This window comes from Nicotiana tabacum, chromosome 2, assembly GCF_000715075.1.
Source record: "Nicotiana tabacum cultivar K326 chromosome 2, ASM71507v2, whole genome shotgun sequence".
NCBI lineage: Eukaryota > Viridiplantae > Streptophyta > Magnoliopsida > Solanales > Solanaceae > Nicotiana > Nicotiana tabacum.
The window spans coordinates 21,282,621-21,306,362 of record NC_134081.1 but is presented as its reverse complement, the minus strand read 5'-3'; the positions used below and the strand labels follow the sequence as shown (position 1 = coordinate 21,306,362).

General features: G+C 36.5%; 1 protein-coding gene across 1 annotated transcript; it reads right to left on the bottom strand.

The window, feature by feature from the left end:
- Nucleotides 1-6,085: 6,085 nt before the first annotated feature.
- Nucleotides 6,086-19,231, bottom strand: LOC107825043 (putative proteasome inhibitor). The gene is made up of 9 exons (XM_075231617.1): nucleotides 18,925-19,231; nucleotides 10,822-10,993; nucleotides 10,472-10,618; nucleotides 10,296-10,382; nucleotides 7,180-7,257; nucleotides 7,031-7,062; nucleotides 6,881-6,944; nucleotides 6,711-6,788; nucleotides 6,086-6,362 (listed from the first exon to the last, which is right to left on the bottom strand). Exons 1-9 carry the CDS (start codon nucleotides 19,097-19,099, stop codon nucleotides 6,287-6,289), a joined length of 909 nt encoding a protein of 302 aa, XP_075087718.1. The 5' UTR covers nucleotides 19,100-19,231; the 3' UTR covers nucleotides 6,086-6,286.
- Nucleotides 19,232-23,742: the final 4,511 nt, after the last annotated feature.

The window sequence follows — 23,742 nt, the reverse complement described above, 5'->3', positions numbered from 1 at the left end:
ACAGTTATTCTAAGCTCGAATTCTGAACTCTGAACGAGAGATTCTGGGTTCGATCCCCAGCAGAGTCGCCAGAGCTATCACATCTCCTTTTTTTCCCGAGGGATAGGGGCAAAATTGGAGCAAAACGTTGGGTTGCTGGTCACCGGCGCAATTTGAAGACAAGGCAAAGAGCCTCTTTCTTTCCTTTCTTTTAATTTTCATAAATAACCAATTTATTTAACACTCCTAATTCCAACTAATTTGCAAAATTAACCTAATGACCTATTTTTCTAACAATTAACTAATTCATATAGCTAACAAATGCATGTGAAGTTACTAATGTATTTTTGGTATTTAAGTGTTTTACAAATGCAATTAATTATGCAATAAAAATCTAAAAATGTAGAGATTCAAAATATTTTTTTATTTTCTATGGGATTTAAAAGGCTACTTAAAAATGCATCAAACATGAGTACGCACAAAACAAACCAAGTAAAAAAAATTAAAATTCTATAAAATAATTTAAAGCTAATTTTTTGGAATTTTTAGGAATAATTTTTATTGGGCAAAAATTACGTGCTCACAGTTGCCCCTCTTTGCTCGAGAACATGAAGAATTTTTAAGCAAAGATAAAGTGAGAAATTATGAGCAATTTTTGCCCGTTTGACACTCCATGGGAAGCATATTTTGTTTTTTCAAAATGTTTGACCGAACCTTGCTTCAGAGGTTATCTACATATCCTTGGCTATAAAGGAATCAGGTCAGTGTAGTTCTGGAAGTTTTGGTAGCTGGGACTACCGAAAAGCTGTGATTTCACTACTGTTACTGATGTTACTACTTGTTGAACTCCTTATTACACCAAAATCAAAATGAAAAAGAACTAAACAAGCCTATCAGCTATGAGTTACAAGATTTCTATCTATAGGTCTTCTGAACTTGATCTTGAGTCTTGACTAGTTCTTCACGCAGACTCTGATTTGAACATTGATGCATGCTAGCTGCAGGTGCTAGTTCATTCTTCTTCGGCTTTTTCTGATCAAAACAGGGAATGTGATGCTCGTGATTTCAGCCATGTTTTGAGCAGTCCACATCTTTTCATATACTTTTGTCTTATGGATTAATTTCTTTTCTCTTTCTTTATTTTGGGTCGAGACTTTTTTTTTTGGTTATCTCGAACCCAGTGCCTTGAGGTAAAACCTGCTCAAACACTAAAACAAAAAAACAAACGAAATTTTTCTACCCCAGTTTTCACCAGGAAAATTTCGCGAATTATTGTAAAACAATTCTAAACTACCTCTTTATTGAAAGCAATAAAATGACGGAAATGGTGTAGCCTGAAAAGATCATGATGATGATTTGTTTTTTTTTTGGATGGTGTTCCTTTTTGTCAAAATGATGCTTCAACTCAGGATTGGTGCACCTTATGTAGGAAAATATCAACTAGGGAGTGGAGACCCTATGTTGGAAAAGAGACTAGGGAGTGGAGACTCTATTTCTAAAATAAATATCAATTAGGGAGCGGAGACCCTATGTTGGAAAAACGACTAGGGAGTGGAGATCCTATGTCTAAAATAAAATCAACTAGGGAGTGAAGATCTAATGTTGGAAAAGCGACTAGGAGTGAAGACCCTATGTCTAAAATAAAATCAACTAGGGAGTGGAGACCCTATGTCTAAAATATCATCAACTAGGAAGTGGAGACCCTATGTTGGAAAAGGAGACTAGGGAGTAGAGACCCTATGTCTAAAATATCATCAACTAGGGAGTGGAGACCCTATATCTAAACTAACATCAACTAGGGAGTGAAGACCTTATGTTGGAAAAGAGACTAGGTGGTGGAGACCCTATGTCTAAAAAATAAAAATCAACTATGGAGTAGAGTCCCTATGTCCAAAATAATTATCAACTAGGGAGTGGAGACCCTATGTCTAAAATAACATCAACTAGGGAGTGGAGACCCTATGTTGGAAAAGGAGACTAGGGAGTGGAGACCCTATGTCTAAAATAAAATCAACTAGGGAGTAGAGACCCTATGTTGGAAAAGGAGACTAGGTAGTGGAGACCATGTGTCTAAAATAACGTCAACAAGGGAGTGGAGACCTTATGTCTAAAATAAAATCAACTAGGGAGTAGAGACCCTATGTTGGAAAAGGAGACTAGGTAGTAGAGACCCTGTATCTAAAATAACATCAACAAGGGAGTGGAGATCTTATGTCTAAAATAAAATCAACTAGAGAGTAGAGACCCTATGTTGGAAAAGGAGACTAGGTAGTGGACACCCTATGTCTAAAATAACGTCAACAAGGGAGTGGAGACCCTATGTTGGAAAAGGAGACTAGAGAGTGGAGACCATATGTTGGAAAAGCGACTAGGGAGTGGAGACCCTATGTCTAAAATAAAATAAACTAGGGAATAGAGACCCTATATTGGAAAAACGACTAGGGTGTGAAGACCCTATGTCTAAAATAAAATCAATTAGGGAGTGAAGACCCTATGTTGAAAAAACGACTAGGGAGTGGAGATCCCATGTCCAAACTAAAATCAATTAGGGAGTGGAGACCCTATGTCAAAAATATCATCAACTAGGGAGTGGAGACCCTATGTTGGAAAAGATACTAGGGAGTGGAAACCCTATATCTAAAGTAAACATCAATTAGGGAGTGGAAACCCTATGTCTAAAGTAAATATCAACTAGGGAGTGGAGACCCTATGTTGAAAAAGGAGACTATAGAGTGGAGACCCTATGTCTAAAATAAACATCAACTAGGGAGTGGAGACCTTATGTTGGAAAAAGAGACTAGGGAGTGGAGACCCTATATCTAAAATATCATCAATTAGGGAGTGGAGACCCTATGTTGGAAAAGAGACTAGGGAGTGGAGACCCTATGTTGGAAAAGGAGACTAGGGAGTGGAGACCCTATGTCTAAAATGAACATCAACTAGGGAGTGGAGACCCTATGTTGGAAAAGGAGACTAGAGAGTTGAGACCCTATGTCTAAAATAAATATCAACTAGGGAGTGGAGACCCTATGTTGGAAAAGGAGACTAGGGAGTGGGGACCCTACGTTGGAAAAGAGACTATGGAGTGGAGACCCTATGTCTAAAATAAAGTCAACTAGGGAGTGGAGACCCTATGTTGTGAAAGGAGACTGGGAGTGGAGACCTTATGTCTAAAATAAAATTAACTAGGGAGTGGAGACCCTATGTTGGAAAGGAGACTAGGTAGTGGAGACTTTGTGTCTAAAATACCGTCAACTAGGGAATGGAGACCCTATGTTGGAAAAGGAGACTAGGAAGTAGAGATCCTATGTCTAAAATAAAATCAACTATGGAGTGGAGACCTTATGTTGGAAAAGTGACTAGGGTGGAGACCCTATGTCTAAAATAAAATCAACTAGGGAGTGGAGACCCTATGTTGGAAAAGCGAATAGGGAGTGGATACCCTATGTTGGAAAAACGATTAGGGAGAGGAGACCTTATGTTGGAAAGGCAGACTAGGGAGTGGAGACCCTATGTCTATAATAAAATCAACTAGGGAGTGGAGACCATATGTTGGAAAAGAGACTAGGGAGTGGAGACCCTATGTCTAAAATATCATCAACTAGGGAGTGGAGACCCTATGTTGGAAAAGCGACTAGGGAGTGGAGACCCTATGTCTAAAATATCATCAACTAGGGAGTAGATACCCTATGTTGGAAAAGTGACTAGGGAGTGGTGACCCTATGTCTAAAAATAAAATCAACTAGGGAGTGGAGACCCTATGTTGGAAAACCGACTAGGGAGTGAAGACCCTATGTCTAAAATAAAATCAACTATGGAGTGGAGACCCTATGTCTAAAATATCATCAACTACGGAGTGGAGACCATATGTTGGAAAAGAGACTAGGGAGTGGAGACCCTATGTCTAAAACAAAATCAACTTAGGAGTGGAGACCCTATGTTGGAAAAGAGACTAGGGAGTGGAGACTCTATTTCTAAAATAAATATCAATTAGGGAGTGGAGACCCTATATTGGAAAAGGAGACTAGGGAGTGGAGACCCTATGTCTAAAATATCATCAACTAGGGAGTGGAGACCCTATGTTGGAAAAGATACTAGGGAGTGGAGACCCTATGTCTAAAATATCATCAACTAAGGAGTGGAGACCATATGTTGGAAAAGAGACTAAAGAGTGGAGACCATATGTATAAAACAAAATCAACTAAGGAATGGAGACCTTATGTTGGAAAAGAGACTAGGGAGTGGAGACCCTATGTCTAAAATAAACATCAACTAGGGAGTGGAGACCCTATGTTGGAAAAGGAGACTAGGGAGTGGAGACCCTATGTCTAAAATAAATATCAATTAGGGAGTGGAGACTCTATGTTGGAAAAGAGACTAGGGAGTGGAGACCCTATGTCTAAAATATCATCAACTAGGGAGTGGAGACCATATGTTAGAAAAGAGACTAGGGAGTGGAGACCCTATGTTGGAAAAGAGACTAGGGAGTGGAGACCCTATGTCTAAAATAAACATCAACTATGGAGTGGAGACCCTATGTTGGAAAAGGAGACTAGGGAGTGGAGACCCTATGTCTAAAATATCGTCAACTAGGGAGTGGAGACCCTATGTTGGAAAAGAGACTAGGTAATGGAGATCATATGTCTAAAATAACGTCAACTAGGGAGTGAAGACCCTGTGTTGGAAAAGGAGACTAGGGAGTGGAGACCTTATGTCTAAAATAAACATCAACTAGGGAGTGGAGACCCTATGTTGGAAAAGGAGACTCGGGAGTGGAAACCCTATGTCTAAAATATCATCAACTAGGGAGTGGAGACCCTATGTTGGAAAAGGAGACTAAGGAGTGGAGACCCTAAATCAAGTTCAAAAGTTTAAAGATCTTGACGAGCCTTGAAGTAGGGTGCATTTGTAGGTATATAAATTTTATCGGAGTTAAATCCAATAAAATAACATGCTTCATATTTTAAATGAAAAATAGAGTTGGCCAAATAAATATTATGGGCTAATATAATTGAATTAATTATATAAGTCCAATACATATGGGTTAAATAAATAGGCTTGAATCTATTGGGCTAGCCCTTTTAATTGGGCTAAAAGTAATGAGCCCACTCCACTAAGCCCAAGATGTCATCTTCCTAAAGGCTCAATTCGGTGCCACGTGTCAAGTGACATGGCACGCCAAATCAAACAAAAGAGCCAATAGGATCATGCCACGCGTCAAATTGACAAGGCGTGTCAAGTCAAATTAAAAGGCCAATAAAACCGCGTCACATGTGCAAATGACATGTTCTTGCCAATCAAATGCGGTCTTGTCACTCTTTAATTTGATTGGTCAGAAAGAGTTTGTTCTTATCATAACTCTTCTCTCTCACAACTATAAATAGGGGTCTTCATAATTCAGAAAAAAAGACCAAAAGTTATAACAAGAAGCAAGAAAGAGCTCGTGGATCAAACGCTACAAATTTCTCTACAGGTTTCAAGCTTCAAGCAATCAAGTTCAAGTTCAAGAAATCAAGTTCAAGCTCAAGAACGAAGAACAAATCAAGATTCAAGGAGTACGAGTTCAAATCAAAGTTCGTGCTAGATGAATCCAAGATCATCGCTCGTGGCAACAAATATAGATTCAAGATCAAGCTCAAAGGCCCTTGAATTTATTTACTATTGGAAAGAAAAATCAGAGGATTCATAAGGAATGTAACACTCAAATATTTTAAATAAAATATTACAATTGTTGCAATATTTTTCGATCTCGATTATTTTGTCGACACAAATTTGTTGTCTACAGTTAGTTTTAATGCCCTCCGGCCGAAACAGCCAAGTCCACTACTACCAATTCCTCTTGGCAATTTAGCTGAAGTTCTCTTCAAATGCAGTATCCTCAACCGATACTTGGCAGAAAAAGCTTGTAGAACTACTGCAAAGGTTCAACGAGAAGAGCAGATTATTACACGTAAGATTCTTAAATTAAGAAACAGTTACTTCCATTCTTGGTAACATATCTAAATGAATTTTGCTTGTACGAATGAATGGAGCGTTAAGCCAATAGAAGAAGACAGCATATTGACAAAAAGGAATGTCACAACACCACGAAAAGCAGTGAGAATATGAACAAAACCAAATAACAAGAATCTTGGCCAAATTGTAACGTAGATAAAGCTGGCAAGACTTATATACACATCGTTGACCAATCAGGCATACTAAATCCACAATATACAAGATTAGGAAAACAAAAACAGTGAGAAAGAAGAATTCGACCAAAAAAAAAAGAACACCAAAGTTGTCTGTCACAACAGAAAAGTCATAACTCCTATATGAAGTCCGAATCTCCACCAAAATGTGGCAGATCTGGATGAGGCCTTCCACCTCCCGGCCTCCTCGGGTCCCTGCATGTGATTTTAAAATGAAATTAGTAAGAGGAAAAAAGCAACAGAAGCCATAGAGCTGAAATAACTAGTTTCCCTTTTTCAGAAGCAACTTGCAAAGCTGGATTATTTTCATTCAACAAAATAATTTGCAAACAATAGATTTTTACGTCATGTTACTCAATAGAAGAGCACTTAATATGTACACTCTTAGTTTTACAAGGAGAAAGGCACAAGGCACAAAAATAGAGATTTAGAGATTTCCCCCTTGCTATAGCAATTTTGAGTTTACATCTAACAAGTAAACACTAGATGGGAAGAGCAGAATTTCACCTAAAACTAACCGACACAAGATATGCATCAAAGTACCTGATAAAACGACCTGGCTCAAAGCCAGGAACATCTGGTGGTCCATACGGATCAAAACGAGCACCTGGTGGAACACCCCTGTATGAAAAGACCAAATAACTCAATCTTACAATATGCATTTCCCATCTTTGAAATGAGAGAGAGAGAGAGAGAGAGAGAGAGAGACTTACGGCAGTCCTCCAGGTAAACGAGGATCCCCACCCATTCCACCAAAAAAGCGAGGGTCACTAGGCCCTGCATCATAAAACATAAAGAGCTCAGTTGGCAAAAGACAAAATTAGGAATTCTTTATCTGAACTAAGACAAAACTAGTCACACACCTATAAGCATGCTCCCACCTCCTGGTTCGCCTCTACAATGACAGAAAAGGGACGGTGTAAAGACAAGATTAGCATGTACAAAAATCAGAACACACCAACTGGCAAGTGCCATTCAACATGAGAGGGGAAAACACAAAAAGATAACAAACCTGGTTGGGTAAACTCCAGCACCAGGCCCAGGGAAAAGATCGCTGCCACCAGCGCCAGGAATGGGAGGAACCACATATCTGTATAATCCATGTAATGTAGGAAGTTAAAAATTCTGTGCCACCGCCTCCAATAAAACATGATATCAGAGCTTGAAACTCTTTACAACATTTTGCGATGCGCAAGTTAAAACGCAATATAGTGTATGTGTGTGTGTTTTTTTTTTGGGGGGGGGTTTGTGGGGGGGGGGGGGGGTCAACAACCAATAATATACATATTTCTGGTGACTTGAGAGAATGCTGCCCAGAATTCGAGAACAATCCATCCCACCATAAGGGATCTCTCCTACTGCTACCTAACTACTAAGTATAACTTATCCTCCTCTCAGAAACTAAAAATAGAGATCAATCGCATATCTGTCCGCCTGCTCCTCCCTCCCTTGATCCCTAATCTGATTTTCATTGAGAAAATTTATTACGCAACTGATACTAAGAACCTGCTTTCTTTTCTGTTCTTCTCAGTTTTTCCATCTATTTCCTATAAAATCTACTGATAACGGCCACAGCTGACCATTAACAGCTCATCACCAAATCACATACTTAGGCCCACAATCAAACTAAATCTGAACCCTTTGCAAAAAAACAGAGCCCTCAAATAACTCTTAAATAACAACATACTGCTGTAGGTGGTAAAACACACATCAAGATTTCCTAGAAACACACCCTTGGGGGTTTCATTTTATTTAGTCTAATATAATCTCAGAAGGAGAGGCACTAAAACAAGTGGTAAGTGGAAGAGAAGAAAATCACTGCAATTGCTTAAGAGGAGTGGAAGATTTATGTAAGGACTTTGTATGAGAAAATACAGAAGAAAAACAGAGCTTTGAGCTTGACACGTAAGTGTTTGAAAAGCCTGCCAGTCTGACAGGAGAGCAAATACATCCCAACTTTGAACAGGAACATCCTTGAGCACCTAAAATTATTTTCTGAGATGCCTGGGTGAAAGGCTTTTTATGAGGAAATTTAATTCTATCACCACCACAGAACCTATGGGACAAACCTGCAACATAGGTTGCGAAAGTAGTAGGGTGAGGGAGGGGGGTGTTTGGGAGTGAATCCTCAAATGATGAAGTATAACTTCCATATAAAGAAGAACAATGGGTGGGTATCTCTTACAGAAAGGATAATCGAAAGCTCTCCTCTTCAGAGACCCCAACCTAAGACAAGCCAAATGACTAGGAGGAGGATAACCGCTTGGCTAGCTGAACCTAAACAAGAGGAAAGGGCGGGGAAAAAAATAGAAAGAGTAAATCACCGCTGCTATAGCTCCAACAGCAGTCGAGAGGGCTATTGTTCAAGGATCTAGCTGAGCAATCTCCCCCAAGGATCAATACAGAGACGTTAGAAGTGAGTAAGGCATCAAGGAATACCAAAATACCGCTAGTGTAAGGTTGACATCTCAAATGATCAAGCTAGTTGTATGTAAAGGATATAGGTCTGTCATACGAGAAAGATGAGAGACTGTTCTGAGATGGAATTAATATCTGGAGTTACCAATTTGCTCTTGCATGAATACAAACATGAGCTGGCAGGGAATTTACCATGTCAGAGCTCGAGAATATTTATCAAGTTGGAAGACTACAACAGATAACACCCAAGTAGACTCATGCCACATGTGGCCTGTGGATGGAACATGAGGGGAAACAGTTATTCCTTCCACAGGGCCCCCTACTTCGAGTTAGACTTGGAAAAGTAACGGTCTATCTAGTTAGGCGTTGACTGCAGTTAAAATATGAACTTCAACTCCTAGCGCTTACAAAGGTATACTGCAGAATTCGAAGGAGACTTGTCCCGTGGCTCTCGAGGGCCCGAGCTCCCCATCCCATCCAATCTCCTTCTGGATCAAGGCCAGACATGACCCTGAGAATATCGAAATTGACCTCGACAGGTCTTCGGCTTCAATTCGGTTCTGTTGTATGATGCATGACCTCAACAGGAGGGGTTGTTCTCCTCAAACTCAAAGGCCGCTGTTGGATGCTTTCTACACTGTCACCCCCCATGATCTCATCTTCTTGATATGGAAAGGGGACGACAGCGGCAGGGGAAGCTACTTCATTTGGGGCAGGCCCCAGACGTGCTCTTCCTTGGTATATAATTGATCCACTGCCTTTCATCCATTCCAGTTTTATTGACATCAGGTGAGAAAGTAAAACCGCTTTCAAGTTCATCCAACATTGACGATTCACTTCAACTTTTGATTCTTATATTTCGTGGCACGTCCAGTACCTCTTATTTCCTTATGGGAAAAAATCTTCATCCAAGTTGAATTAAAGTAAGCATGCCACATTGTATCCCTTCAAGCCCTTTTGTTGTCTGATCTTGAAAATCTAGATCTCTCTAGTCCTTGAAATTAGAAACGTTCCATGAAGGAACAATCATGTGGGGAAAGAAGGGCCTGCTTAGAAGATTTCAAAAGGCCTAACTTTTCACATCACAAAGTCCAGGAACAAGGAAAGCCCGGAGTGCATGCTAGTGTCAGTGTGGCTCAAATAGCTAAAGGAACAACTATTAGGAGAAATTGAAGAAGAGGCACTGCCAGCTAGGTATAGATATCTCCTCCAAGGCAAGTGGCCGCCAAGGTACGGCCACTTGAAATGCGTACTTTGAGGTGAATAGTATCTAGGGCTAGCAGGCTAGGTTGTCTTCTCCCTATCAGCTCACCCCTCCCCAGACCTAAAGGAAAGGGAAGAAAGAACATAATCCAAGTTTGTACAGATGGAACAAGTACAGGGAATCAAGAGGAGGCGAGGAGGAGACTGGCAGCTTTCCATCTTCCACCTCTAACAAAAACGTATAGCTTGGAATCCTTCCATTTTCTTGTCTTTCAAGGTATACACATCTCAAGTTAAAGATACCAAGGTAGAGGAGCATTATACAATCATACCTCACATAATATGATGATGCAATTCATGTAAAGTGAGATTCAGAAAAATTGTTTTCCAATGAATTGAGGATCTACGCCATGTATCTAGGTATGAACCACCAATAAACTACATATCAAGGTATATATCAATAATTATTGACAGGAATAAGAACAAATCTCTTTTCTTTGACATTACCCTAAGGGAAAAGAACTTCCAGGCTGATATGGGTAATCAGATCTGCGCTCAGCACTAGGCTGGTCTTCGAGTCCTCCTTTTCCAGAGCTGCATACAGGGAATTGTAACTTATGAATTTAATTGTCACATCTCCAAAGTCCAAAGTACAAGTTGAAAACCAAACCAATGGCACATACCTTGAAGTCTGAGTAGAGGAATTCGCCACAGAAGAACCACTATATTTACTAAGGACTTCTTTGTTTAGTTCACCTACCAGCTTACCCAAATTTTTGAACTGGGCATTGTAATTCGTTCCCCCTTCTTCGACAATGTAGTCCTCGACGCTGCAAATTACCAATGGATCAATTAGAACACTCAGAACGTTACAAATAAAAAAAAACGGAACACTCAGAACGTAGTCCCTTCTTCAACTAGCAACGGAAGGGGAAAAAGATGCTTTCTCCTTGCACTGGTTTAGGGGTCATAAGGGAAGAGCTGGAGGATTTTTGATGTAAATAAAAAGAAAGAAAAAAAGAAAGGAACTTACCTTAGCTCAAGATGAAGAGGCTCGTTATCGCCATCCCTAAGTGTATCTATAAGCAGCTTATTGTTCATTGCAAGGCACTTCACCAACACTTTTTTGGAGCTCTTCTCAGGCTTTGAATACACAAAGGCATAACTATCCTCAAATTCATTCCAATGATCAATCCCTACCTCATCTACTCAAAAGAAAGAGACACAAATACATATGATGCATCCTAATCATTCCTAATTACACAGAAGTTATCCGAAATAACCTGAAAATCTCAAAAACAAACTGCAAAAGAAAAGGTGGAAGCGAAAATAATGGCATATCAACAGAAACTGAAGCTTCCAATAATCATTGACACCAATGCAGATGTACAAAGGAACAAGAGTTTAATCAAGGCAGATACTCCTCTTTCCTCTGTTTTAACCAGATACGGACAGACTAAAATGCAGTAACCTCTTCTGGATCTTGTTTCTCTATAAAGTTCCTCTATTCATTTTTATCAAAATAGTAAAATTTCTCAATTCTAGTCTTTAGGAATAAGAAATAAGTAAAGCACGGCTCAAAACTCGTGGATAAATGGGCCTGATAGCATCAAGGACAAGGATAGAGTTTTGGATGCTCCAAGGCCATTTACAAGATCTCAAGCTAAAGAGTTGCACTCTAAGGTTGCTGGACTTCAATGGCAAATAAAGAAGCTTTTAATTGTAGAGGAAGAGCTCAAGCCCAAAGTAGATGAATTATCCAAGTTTTACAATTATTTGGTGATCCAAATTGAAGTCCAAGAGGAGGAAGATTGGGCCACCAAATCAGCCCTTGAAGTCCACCAAAGGGGCTCAAAATGAGCTTAAAAGAGGTCCAAAGGGGGTGTTTCAAAGGAAGCCCAATTGGAGTCCAAATCAATGGCCCAAACTAGTAGTTTTAAGGTCCAAATCTGCCCCAAAGGGATTTGGCCGCCCCCCACCTAATTGTAATGACTTTCCCTACCTAATTGTAATGACTTTTTATGCCTTAGCAACCACCCTACCTAATTTTAAGTACTTTTTGTGCCTTAGTACTCCTATAAATAAGGAGTTCTTCTCATTCATTGAGACACTTGATTATTGATTAAGTATATCATACTTTGAGAGTTCTTTTGAACCTTTGTTACTTGTGCTTTGAGATTTATCTTTCAACCTTTACTAGTTCATAGTTCAAGGTAGTAAGATTACTTCTCTATTGTGATATCTTTGATTTCTTTGTGGTATTCTTAGAAGACGATTAATACTAATTATTAATTGTTGTCTCAAGTTACTCGTAAAGCGGTCAAGATCCGAATCTATTGTTTTGATTTGCTTTTAAATAAAGGCGTTTGATTTCTTCAATAAATCAAGACGTTGTTGCTTTGATCTTGTCAAGGCTATAGAACTTGCGTTCTTGGAATTCTTTTCTTGAATTTTTCCATATCCTTTATTTTCTGCCCTTTAGTTCTAGTTGTTCAATTCCTTATTGTTATTGCTTCCGCATTTACTTTTCAAATTCTTACTCTAGTTTGGATTCCCGACCTTGTCGTTATCAAGTGGTATCAGAACGGTTCTATCAAGGTTTCGTTCTTGATAATTCTGGGGATTTCTTGAGTACTAAGAGCGGAAAAAAAAAGTAAAAAAAAAAACAAACAAAAAAAACGAAAATCAATTTTAAAAAAAAAAATTGCTTGCTCTCTAGGAACTTTCTTTTGTATCTAATTTGTTTCCAAAAACTATCAAAGGAAACAAGAAGAGGGGATCCCAGATTTCAAAGATAAGACAAAAATTTAATTTTTCTTACTCTTTCTAATCTAAATATATAATCATTTCCTTTTTGTTCGTGTCTTGTTTCAACCGAGCCTAATAGTTCTAGGATTTGGTTCTTCTTTCATTTGTTCCCCAAAAATCTATATTTTACTACTAAGAACTTTATACGAGTTGGGTTTAACTATAAATCTACAAAGTATTTCGTTCAAAGGTTATTTCGAGAGAGAAAAAAAAGGCAAAGTGTGTGTGAGAACAATTGAGGAAAAAAATCAATTTTCTGATATAGTTTTATTATTTAAGATGTCACATAAAGGTAGTGATGATGAACGAAAGGTTCTCCAATAAGCCGAAATCAAAGCAAGAAATGATTTTACCTTGCAAGCTATGCATCAACAATTCGAAAGGTGGAATTTGCAACTCCAAGAGATGAGGGACACCATTGCTGAGCAAAATGATACAATAGCTGAACTTAGAAGGGAAAATAATGTTAGGCCCCAAGCTAGGAGAAATGTACCCCTTGCTCCCATTGTAAATCAAGAAAACTCAATAGATGATTTTAATGATATCGATTTTGATAGGGTGGGAAGAGATAGGAGGGGACAAAGAGGTAGAGTAGAAGATGATAATATAAGTAGTATAAAGATGAAGATGCCATCTTTCAAGGGAACAAGGGATCAAGACTTGTACCTTGATTGGGAGAGAAAGGTTGAAACCATATTTGACTGCCACAACTACTCTGAGGGTAAGAAGGTTAAACTTGCTATTGTTGAGTTTTCTGACTATGCTGCTATTTGGTGGAAAAAGCTTACTAGGGACAGATTGCAAGAAGGACAAGCATCAATTGCTACTTGGGCTGAGATGAAGAAGGTGATGAGAAAGAGATTCATACCATCTCACTTTCAAAGAGAGCTACAACAACGCCTTCAAACATTGAAGCAAGGGTCCATATCTGTGGATGAGTACTTTAAGGCTATGGATATGGCTATGATCCAAGCTAATTGTATGGAGGAAGAAGAGGCTACAATGGCTAGGTTTTTAAATGGTTTAAATAAGGAAATAGCTGATGTAGTAGAATTACAACAATATGTAACAATAGATGAGTTAGTTGACTTGTCTGTAAAGGTAGAAAATCAAAATAAAAGAAAGCAAGCTAGCTCATGGAAAGGTCGGTCAAACACCATCTCCAAGAAGCCATGGTCGAATCAAGAGATGAAGAGTTCTTCTAGACCTCAAGAAGACAAGGATAAAGGTAAATTTGAGAACAAAGATGGAGGTAAAACCTTTAACCCTAAACCTTTTACACCTTCTAGTTCTATTCAGTGTCATAAATGTAAAGGAAGGGGACATATGATGCATGAATGTCCAAGTAGAAGAAACATCATTCTTAGAGAAGATGGAGGATATGAGAGTGAAAAAAGTGAGGGAGAAGAAGAGGGAGATGTGAGTAATGATGATGATATAGAACTACCTAATGATGGCATGATTGGGGTAGTTAGGAGGATTGTGACTATCAATTTGGGAAGCAATAGTGAAGAACAAAGGGAGAATATATTCCATACTAGGTGTGGGATAAAGGGGAAAACTTGTTCTATGATCATTGATAGTGGTAGTTGTGCTAATGTGGTGAGTTCATACTTTGTGGAAAAATAGGGACTTGCATGCATGAAACACCCTACTCCCTATAGACTCCAATGGTTAAATGATAGTGGTGAACTAAAGGTAAACAAACAATGCATGATTTCATTCAATGTTGGTAGATATGAGGATGATATTCTTTGTGACATAGTCCCTATGCAAGCTTGTCATATCTTACTGGGTCGTCCTTGACAGTATGATAGGAATGTTTTTCATGATGGAAGGAAGAATAGATATTCTCTTGAGCTAAATGGCAGGAAATTTACTCTTGCACCTTTATCTCCTTCTCAAGTGTTTGAAGATCAAAAGAGGTTAAGGGAAACAATGGGAAAACCAAGGGGAGGGATAAAAAGTGAGCTTGAGGAAAAAGAAAAGAAAGGAGGCCAAGAGTTGGAAAAAAAGAGAGATGGCCGAGAGAAAGAGAGAGAGGGCAACAATTTGAGAGAAGAGATAAAAAGGGGCTTGAATGAAAAAATAGAAAGTCTTGGTGAGAGGAAAGAGGCTAAGGAAATAAAAAAAAAGAGTTTTTATATAAAAGCCAAAGAGTGTTTAAATGCAAGAAAAGAGGGGTTGCCCATAATACTACTTACTTACAAAGAAGTTTTGATTAATTTTGAGTTACTAACTTCTTCTTTGCCAAGTAATATTTCTTCTCTTTTGCAGGATTTTGAAGATGTCTTTCCTGAAGATATTCCTAATGGATTGCCACCTTTACGTGGCATTGAGCATCAAATTGATTTCGTGCCTGGATCACAAATCCCAAATAGGCCTGCTTATACGAGTAATCCAGAAGAGACAAAAGAGCTTCAAAGGAGCTGCTTGAGAAAGGCTTTGTGAGAGAGAGCATGAGCCCTTGCTCTGTTCCCGTCCTATTGGTACCCAAAAAGGATGGAACTTGGAGGATGTGCGTGGATTATAGAGCAATCAACAAGATAACGGTAAAGTATCGCCATCCTATTCCTCGTCTTGATGACATGTTGGATCAATTACATGGATCCAAAATCTTTTCTAAAATTGATCTAAAAAGTGGTTACCATCAGATTCGAATAAATCCTGGAGATGAATGGAAAACTGCTTTTAAGACCAAATATGGGCTTTATGAGTGGTTAGTTATGCCTTTTGGCTTGATTAATGCACCTAGCACTTTCATGAGATTAATGAATCATATCTTTAAGGATTTTCATGGAAAATTTGTTGTGGTGTACTTCGATGATATCTTGATCTTTTCTAACACTTTAGAAGAGCATGTAGAACACCTAAAACAAGTTTTTGAAGTTCTTAGAAAGCAACTCTTATTTGCTAATCTTAAAAAGTGTACTTTTTGTGTGGATCGTGTGATTTTTTTGGGTTTTGTGGTTAGTTCTAAAGGAGTTGAGGTTGATGAAGAGAAAATTAAAGCAATAAAAGAATGGCCAAAACCTAAGAGTGTAACTGAAGTTAGGAGTTTTCATGGACTTGCTAGTTTTTATAGGAGGTTTGTGAGAGACTTTAGCACCATTGCTTCTCCTTTAACTGAAGTTATTAAAAAGGATAAGATTTTTACATAGGGAAAAGAACAAGATGACGCTTTTAACTTGTTGAAAGAAAAGTTATGTTCTGCTCCATTGTTACAATTGCCTGATTTTTCTAAATCTTTTGAAATTGAATGTGATGCTTCTGGCAAAGGAATAGGTGCTGTTTTGATGCAAGATTCTAAACCTATTGCCTACTTTAGTGAGAAGTTGAGTGGAGCCACATTGAACTATTCCACTTATGACAAAGAGCTATATGCTTTGGTAAGGGCTTTAGCCACATGGCAACATTACTTGTGGCCAAGAGAGTTTGTCATTAAAACTGACCATGAATCCTTGAAATACTTGAAGAGTCAAGGTAAGCTTAGTAGAAGGCATGCTAAGTGGGTTGAATTCATTGAAACTTTTCCTTATGTAATTTCTTACAAACAAGGGAAAGAGAATGTTGTTGCGGATGCACTTTCAAGAAGGTATGTCTTAGTTTCTACCCTGACTTCTAAATTGATGGGTTTTGATCAAATCAAGGGACTTTATGCTAATGATGTTGATTTTAGAAAGATTTTTGCAGATTGTAAGTTGGGTCCTTTTGAGAGGTTTAACCTCCAAGATGGGTTTCTCTTTAAGGAAAATAAGTTGTGTATCCCTAATTGCTCTTTACGTGAAGTATTTATAAGGGAAGCACATTGTGGAGGGCTTATGGGTCACTTTGGAGTCCTAAAGATGCTAGACATACTTGCTGAAAAATTCTTTTGGCCTGGAATGAGAAAAGATGTTGAAAGAATGTGTGCACAGTGTTTGGAATGTAAACAAGCTAAATCTAAAGTGTTACCACATGGTCTTTACACGCCACTACCTGTTCCTACTTCACCTTGGATTGATATTTCTATGGATTTTGTGTTAGGTTTGCCTAGAACAAGGTATGGTAAGGATAGTATATATGTTGTGGTAGATAGGTTCTCCAAAATGGCTCGTTTTATTCCTTGTTTAAAGACTAATGATGCTTCACATGTTGCTGATCTTTTTGTAAAAGAAGTTGTCAAATTGCATGGTATACCTAGAACTATTGTTAGTGATAGGGATGCTAAGTTTTTGAGCCACTTTTGGCGTGTGTTTTGGGGGAAGTTAGGCACTAAATTGTTGTTTTCTACTTCTTGTCACCCACAAACTGATGGACAAACTGAAGTAGTTAATAGAACCTTAGGAAACATGTTGAGGGCTGTTTTGAAAGGTAAATTAACTTCTTGGGAGGCTCACTTACCTATGATTGAATTTGCTTACAATAGAACAATCCATTCTTCTACAGGTATGTCTCCTTTTGAGGTTGTTTATGGTTTTAATCCCTTCACTCCCCTTGATTTATTACCATTACCTACTAATGATATTGTTAATCTTGATGGTAGGACAAAGGCTGAGATGATGAAAAAAATTCATGAACAAACAAGGCTTGCAATTGAGAAGAAAAATGAGCAAACTGCCTTGAGAAAGAATAAGGGTCGAAAACAAGTAATTTTTAAACCTGGAGATTTAGTTTGGGTTCACTTTAGAAAGGAGAGATTTCCTCAAAAGGAAGTCAAAGTTGCACCCTAGAGAAGATGGCCCATTTCAAGTCCTTGAAAGGATTGGAGACAATGCTTACAAGCTAGACCTACCTGGTGAGTTCCAAGTAAGTGTGCCATCACTCCCTCCCAAGGTTGGGGTGTGACAAACATGGTATCAGAGCAGGTCTATCTGATAGCATCAAGGACAAGGATAGAGTTTCGGAAGCTCCAAGGCCATTTACAAGATCTCAAGCTAAAGAGTTGCACTCTAAGGTTGTTGGACTTCAATGGCAAATAAAGAAGCTTTTAATTGTAGAGGAAGAGCTCAAGCCCAAAGTAGATGAATTATCCAAGTTTTACAATTATTTGGTGATCCAAATTGAAGTCCAAGAGGAGGAAGATTGGGCCACCAAATCAGCCCTTGAAGTCCACCAAAGGGGCTCAAAATGAGCTTAAAAGAGGTCCAAAGGGGGTGTTTCAAAGGGAGCCCAATTGGAGTCCAAATCAATGGCCCAAACTAGTAGTTTTAAGGTCCAAATCTGCCCCAAAGGGATTTGGCCGCCCCCACCTAATTGTAATGACTTTTCTTACTCCTTAGCAATCACCCTACCTAATTGTAATGACTTTTTATGCCTTAGCAACCACCCTACCTAATTTTAAGGACTTTTTGTGCCTTAGTACTCCTATAAATAAGGAGTTCTTCTCATTCATTGAGACACTTGATTATTGATTAAGTATATCATACTTTGAGAGTTCTTTTGAACCTTTGTTACTTGTGCTTTGAGATTTATCTTTCAACCTTTACTAGTTCATAGTTCAAGGTAGTAAGATTACTTCTCTATTGTGATATCTTTGATTTCTTTGTGGTATTCTTAGAAGGCGATTAATACTAGTTATTAATTGTTGTCTCAAGTTACTCGTAAAGCGGTCAAGATCCGAATCTATTGTTTTGATTTGCTTTTAAGTAAAGGCGTTTGATTTCTTCAATAAATCAAGACGTTGTTGCTTTGATCTTGTCAAGGCTATAGAACTTGCGTTCTTGGAATTCTTTCCTTGAATTTTTCCATATCCTTTATTTTCTGCCCTTTAGTTCTAGTTGTTCAATTCCTTATTGTTATTGCTTCCGCATTTACTTTTCAAATTCTTACTCTAGTTTGGATTCCCGACCTTGTCGTTATCAGAGCCTGCCCCTCTATCCTTCTTTGCTTAAACACCAGGCTTTTATACAACAGGATCCGAATTGTGACGTGCACCTACCCCCCCCCCCCCCACACACACACACACACATCATGTGCTGCAATTTTTTACCACTAGACCAAAACCCAATAGCCCCTCTCTTTTTAATAATATTCATTATTGACCAAAACCTTGAACTTCTAAATAAGAACAATCACTAGCACTCAAATATTCAAATTTGATCCTATGGCTCAGGAAATGTACAGAATAGTACTCACAATTCTAAAATTGCAGTTAACCAAGTTGAAGAACTATCAAAAGGAAAGAAAAATACATAAAGCACAAAAATTTCACTCTAAAAACTCTAATTAAATAAGTTCATAACTGGAATATCAAAAACCCAATACCAAAATTCAAATAATACTAACACCCTAAAAACAAAGAGAAAATGGGAAAGCCGAAAACTTAGAATACGACAAAAAAACGTACCTGTGGAGGAGGAAGAGAGAGCGTCATCGGTGGAGGCGGAAGGCCCAGTGGCGTGGAGAACAAACCCAGAAGCAAGGAACGCAGCGTGCACCGCGAAAGCTACCTTATCGTGGGCTTGACGGAAAGTGGGCCTTGAGGCCCGTATTACTGCCATAACCGATTGCTCCGTCGCCATTGTTATGGAAATGATGTGAGAAGAAGAGTATCGTTTAGGAGCTTCGACTGAGTAGAAAGAAGAATTGCTAGTGCTTTGTAGTCTTGTAGAAGAAGAAAAGACAATAAAAAGGGGAGCCCGAGTTATTCTTTGCCCCAGTAGGCAATATATATACCGCACCCACTTCGAGTGTTTTCTCTCGAATTTTGTACATAATGCAATTTGGTCCTCCGACTATCAAATTTGGCGATTACTTTCTTTTTGTTTTTTCATTTTATCAACTTTAAAATGTCGAATTTATCCTACTTTTATATATATATATATATATATATATATATATATATATATATATATATATATATATATATATATATATATATAATTAGGGGTGTACATAAATCGGGTTGGGTTCAGGTTTTTTATTTATCAAACCAAATCAATTGTGTTAATTTAATAAATTTTATAACCAAATCAGTAGAAGTGAATTTTCTTAATCTCGAAATTTTTGATTTCCTTTAAGTATCTCTACAATAAAAAATATATAACTAGTGCTCCAAATATTTCTTTAACCTTAATAAGAAAAAATAATTATATAATATTTTTTAATAAATAAATATAAAATATGAGATGAGTCATGACATTATACAAAAATATAGTATCACTAACGATAAAAATAATGAAATTCCATAAAATAAAAACTGCTAATAAGTCATAGAAGAAGCAAATTGAATTTTCTTAGGAATTTTTACCTAATTATACCTTATTAAAAACTTATATAATCCTATGAGAGAGGTTTTAACTTAATTACAATTTGATATACAATTTATCAATTATATATAAATCTATATCTATATTTATATCTATATCTACGCGCAATGCGCGTACTCTATGACTAGTTATATTAAAAGCTCGAAGGCTCTTAGCGAAATATCGTTCATCTTTTTTACCATTTGAAAATAAAGTTTACACTAGGCAAAATAGTTATTTAATTATTTTTCTAATATTTAGGAATAGTCAATTAATTCTCTATTATTTAGGAATAGTCATCTAATTATTTCCATAAATTATTTCCCTAATTAATTATTCCCCTAATATTACAATCTAGAAATAAAATTCGTACACTGCATACTAGGAAAACTTTTCGTTCAAATCCATTATACAACTAGGAAAGATTTTAACTCCATCTATATTTAGTCTCCTTTTAGGTTTCATCCTCAAAACAATTCTTGTTCGAGCAACACAATACTAAGGGTTTCGGCTTCCCTTTCTTTGAGCAAAAAGCTTTGTATTAGTTAAATTTTGCATGCACGTATTTATATTAATAGTTGAATTTTATGTTCAATTTGTAAAATTTAAAATAGTAGTTAAATTTTAATTTGCATTCACGTAAAGGGTTTTAAGTTCTCTTTCTTTAAAGAAAACAATTGTATTAATAATTGAATTTTGCATGCACTTATTTATATTAATAGTTAAATTTTGCATTCACGCATTTGTAAATTTTATATTAGTAGTTGAATTTTGTATTCACGTATTTTATTAGAACTTTGAATATAATATCAAACAATTTATATTATACACTGTCTTTAATTTGTATGTGGTGTTTGTAGCCATCTGTTACAAGTTTAGTATGTTGTAAGCCATCATTTGGAAGTTTTCTTTTCGATAATAATTTTGGTCTAGAATATAAGGTAATTGAATTTATGTTCTCTTTATCTTACAAACTTCCGTTAATTTTCATATAATTTTTGTATATTTTGGATTTAATTAATTTCGTATCTGACTTATTTATAAATTTTTTACACTAAACAAAATGGTCTTTTAAGTATTTTTCTAATATTTAGGAATAGACATCTAATTATATTTTAATATTTGGACTTTAAAATCAACTAAAATTTGTACATTAAATTCTTTCTTATTTGAACTATATAATATAAATATATTTGTAATAAAAAAATAACACATGAAAATCACATTAAAATTTTCTCTCACTTTCAATTTCTTTTATTTTTATGAGTCCTTTATTTTCCTAAAAGAATTAATAAATGTTTTGTTGGGTCAATTGGAATCCATGAAAAAATAGTACGTTATCTTGTGTAGATCGAGAGAGAACGCCCATAAGTGATAATTTTGACCCCATGTTTCAAAAATATAGATATAAAAAGGAGGATAAATAAGTATATATTGAATGGAGTTTATAAATTTATAGATGTACAACAAATTTATTCTTTGGCAATTCAATTAGATATTTTAAAAAATAAATTAATCAACAAAGTACTTTCCTTATTTATCAATTTCTTCTAAACTATACTATTTTAAAAGCGCAAATCCCTAAATAAAAAATATTGATCCACGTTTTAGGCTTTGACAATATACTCCATTTCAGAAAAAAATATAATTATTATTAATATAAACATTTTAATTTTTTCTTGAAAAGGCTTTTTAATGCTAGCTAATATGTAAGACTTTTAAGTCAACTAAAAGTTGCTACTCTAAGTTTGGTATATAAGCAAAATCTTGGCATTCATTGACTTTTGATAAATTAACAACTTTTCTAGAAGTTTGTATCGTATGAGAACCTTAAGTTAGTGAAAATTACTTATCAATTAACATTTTATTCTTCAATAAAATCAACTACAACATATAAAATTAAGTCGCTACTCAATGATTGCTTATTACAATTTTATTAAGGTGGTATTTCTTTAAAAACAAAATGAAAGAATTGTTTTTAGAAACCAAAATCAATTGAATAGGCCACATATATAAGTAAGTATATTGCAGAAATTGAAAACTATTGATGGAATATTTAGAGGTGAAAATTTTCATAATGAAAATTTCAATATTTAAAAATATCAAAAATATATAGAAATTACCAACCCCCCCCCCAACCCACCCACTCACCCCGCACACATACCAAAATAAAATATTTTCGAAGAAATATGTCTCTTTTTGATAATTGATATTTTTATTTCTTTAAACGTCTTCATTATTTGTATATTGACTAATATTTTCATTTCTATATGGCAATTTCTTCCTAATAAATTAGGTATTTGTAGGATTACTATTTCTCAATTTTAAAAACTTACACTTTTATTTATATTAACTTAAATATAATTTTTAATATAACATTAATATGATTAGTTATTTTCTAAAATAATAATCCAATTAGATAGGATACACGTGCAACATGCATACTGTAGGACTAGTTAGTATTAAATGAGTATCCTTGATTGTAACTTTATAATGTGGTAACTGAATTCTACACCTTCGGCCAATTGCCTAATAATCTCTCTCTTCGTCTCTCTCTCTCTCTCACTCTCTCACTCTCTGTTCTTTTCTCTACCATAATTTTTCTTCCTTCAATCTTCTCTGCTTCTCTTCTTCTTTTGCATCTCCTTTCTCCATTTTTTTCAGGGAACTCAACAATGGATTTCACATTACCGTTTATCACGAGTGAACCAGTCATTACCTTTCCAGCCATTGACAAATATTAAAAAGCTTCAAAGTTTTGAATTTGAATTCGAATTTTCTAAATACTTTTTGTATGGATTGGGTGTTATTGTAAATGATTGGGAATATCCTTTGAAGTTTATATCTCAATTTAGAAGATGTTTGGTGAAGATTATAGTTGGTTTTAACTTTTTGATTGAAACTCGAAGAGGAAGAAGAACATAAATGAGATTAGTATAAAAATTATATTTAAGTTGTATTCTGTTGTAGTTGTATATTATGTATGAATATTGTATGAAAGTTGAAAATGAGTTTTAAATAAGTTGTATACTATATGAATCATTGTATGAAATTTGAATCAGTGTTTTAAAAGGCTTTTTTGTGACTCGCCCCGGGAGGGGCACTATCACAACACCCCGAGGCTCACGTGTGGTGCTTAGTTCTGTGAGACTTACGCCCCCAGTGCCCGACTGTACGCCCGAAACACACCAAACACTCTTCGCTCGGAGCTTGCCTCATAAATCCTAGCGTTGTGATGACCCGATAGGTCATTTATAGTTTTACCTTTCATTTATGTGATTCAAGACCTCGAATAGCTCCGTTTAGCCTTTCTCGATTTGCATGTGCGGTCCGTATTTTTTTTGGAAGGATTTTATGAGAAAATTGATGAAAATATGAAATCATGCTTTAAAACTTATTTCAGTTGACTATTGTCAACGTTTTGTGTAAATGGAACCGGATCAGTGCTTTGGCAGTCCCAGTGGGTCAGTATCGCGATTTGAAACTCGGGTATTTACTCAGAATCGCATTTGGAAATTCCTAACTTGATTTATCATAATTTGTTGAAAACTAGAAGCTTAAAGATTTAAAGAATTCATAAGTTTGACCTTGTTGCTACCGGGTTTGATTTCGGTTTCGAAACTTGGTATAGGTTCATTTCAGTATTTATGACTTGTGTGCAAATTTTGGTGCAAAACGTTGATTTGACGTGATTCGAACGCCTGGTTGAGAAATTGAGAGTTCTTAAGTTTCTTTGAAAATTTTATCCGTTTTGGTATCCGATTCGTAGTTCTAGATATTATTTTAGTATTTCGACCACGCAAGCGAGTTCTTATGATGTTTTTGGACTTGTGTGCATGTTTGGTTTGGAGCTCCAAGGGCTCGGGTAAGTTTCGGATAGGTTACAGATATTTTTAAACTTAAGAAAAAGTTGGTTT

What these genes read in the sequence shown, in the direction of transcription:
- LOC107825043 (XM_075231617.1), bottom strand. Translation starts at nt 19,099, where the DNA reads ATGGCGACGGAGCAATCGGTTATGGCAGTAATACGGGCCTCAAGGCCC. An exon ending in TCTCTCTTCCTCCTCCACAG is followed by an intron (nt 10,994 to 18,924) that starts GTACGTTTTTTT and finishes TCTTTTGAGTAG; the next exon opens with ATGAGGTAGGGATTGATCAT. An exon ending in TCCTCTACTCAGACTTCAAG is followed by an intron (nt 10,383 to 10,471) that starts GTATGTGCCATT and finishes CCCTGTATGCAG; the next exon opens with CTCTGGAAAAGGAGGACTCG.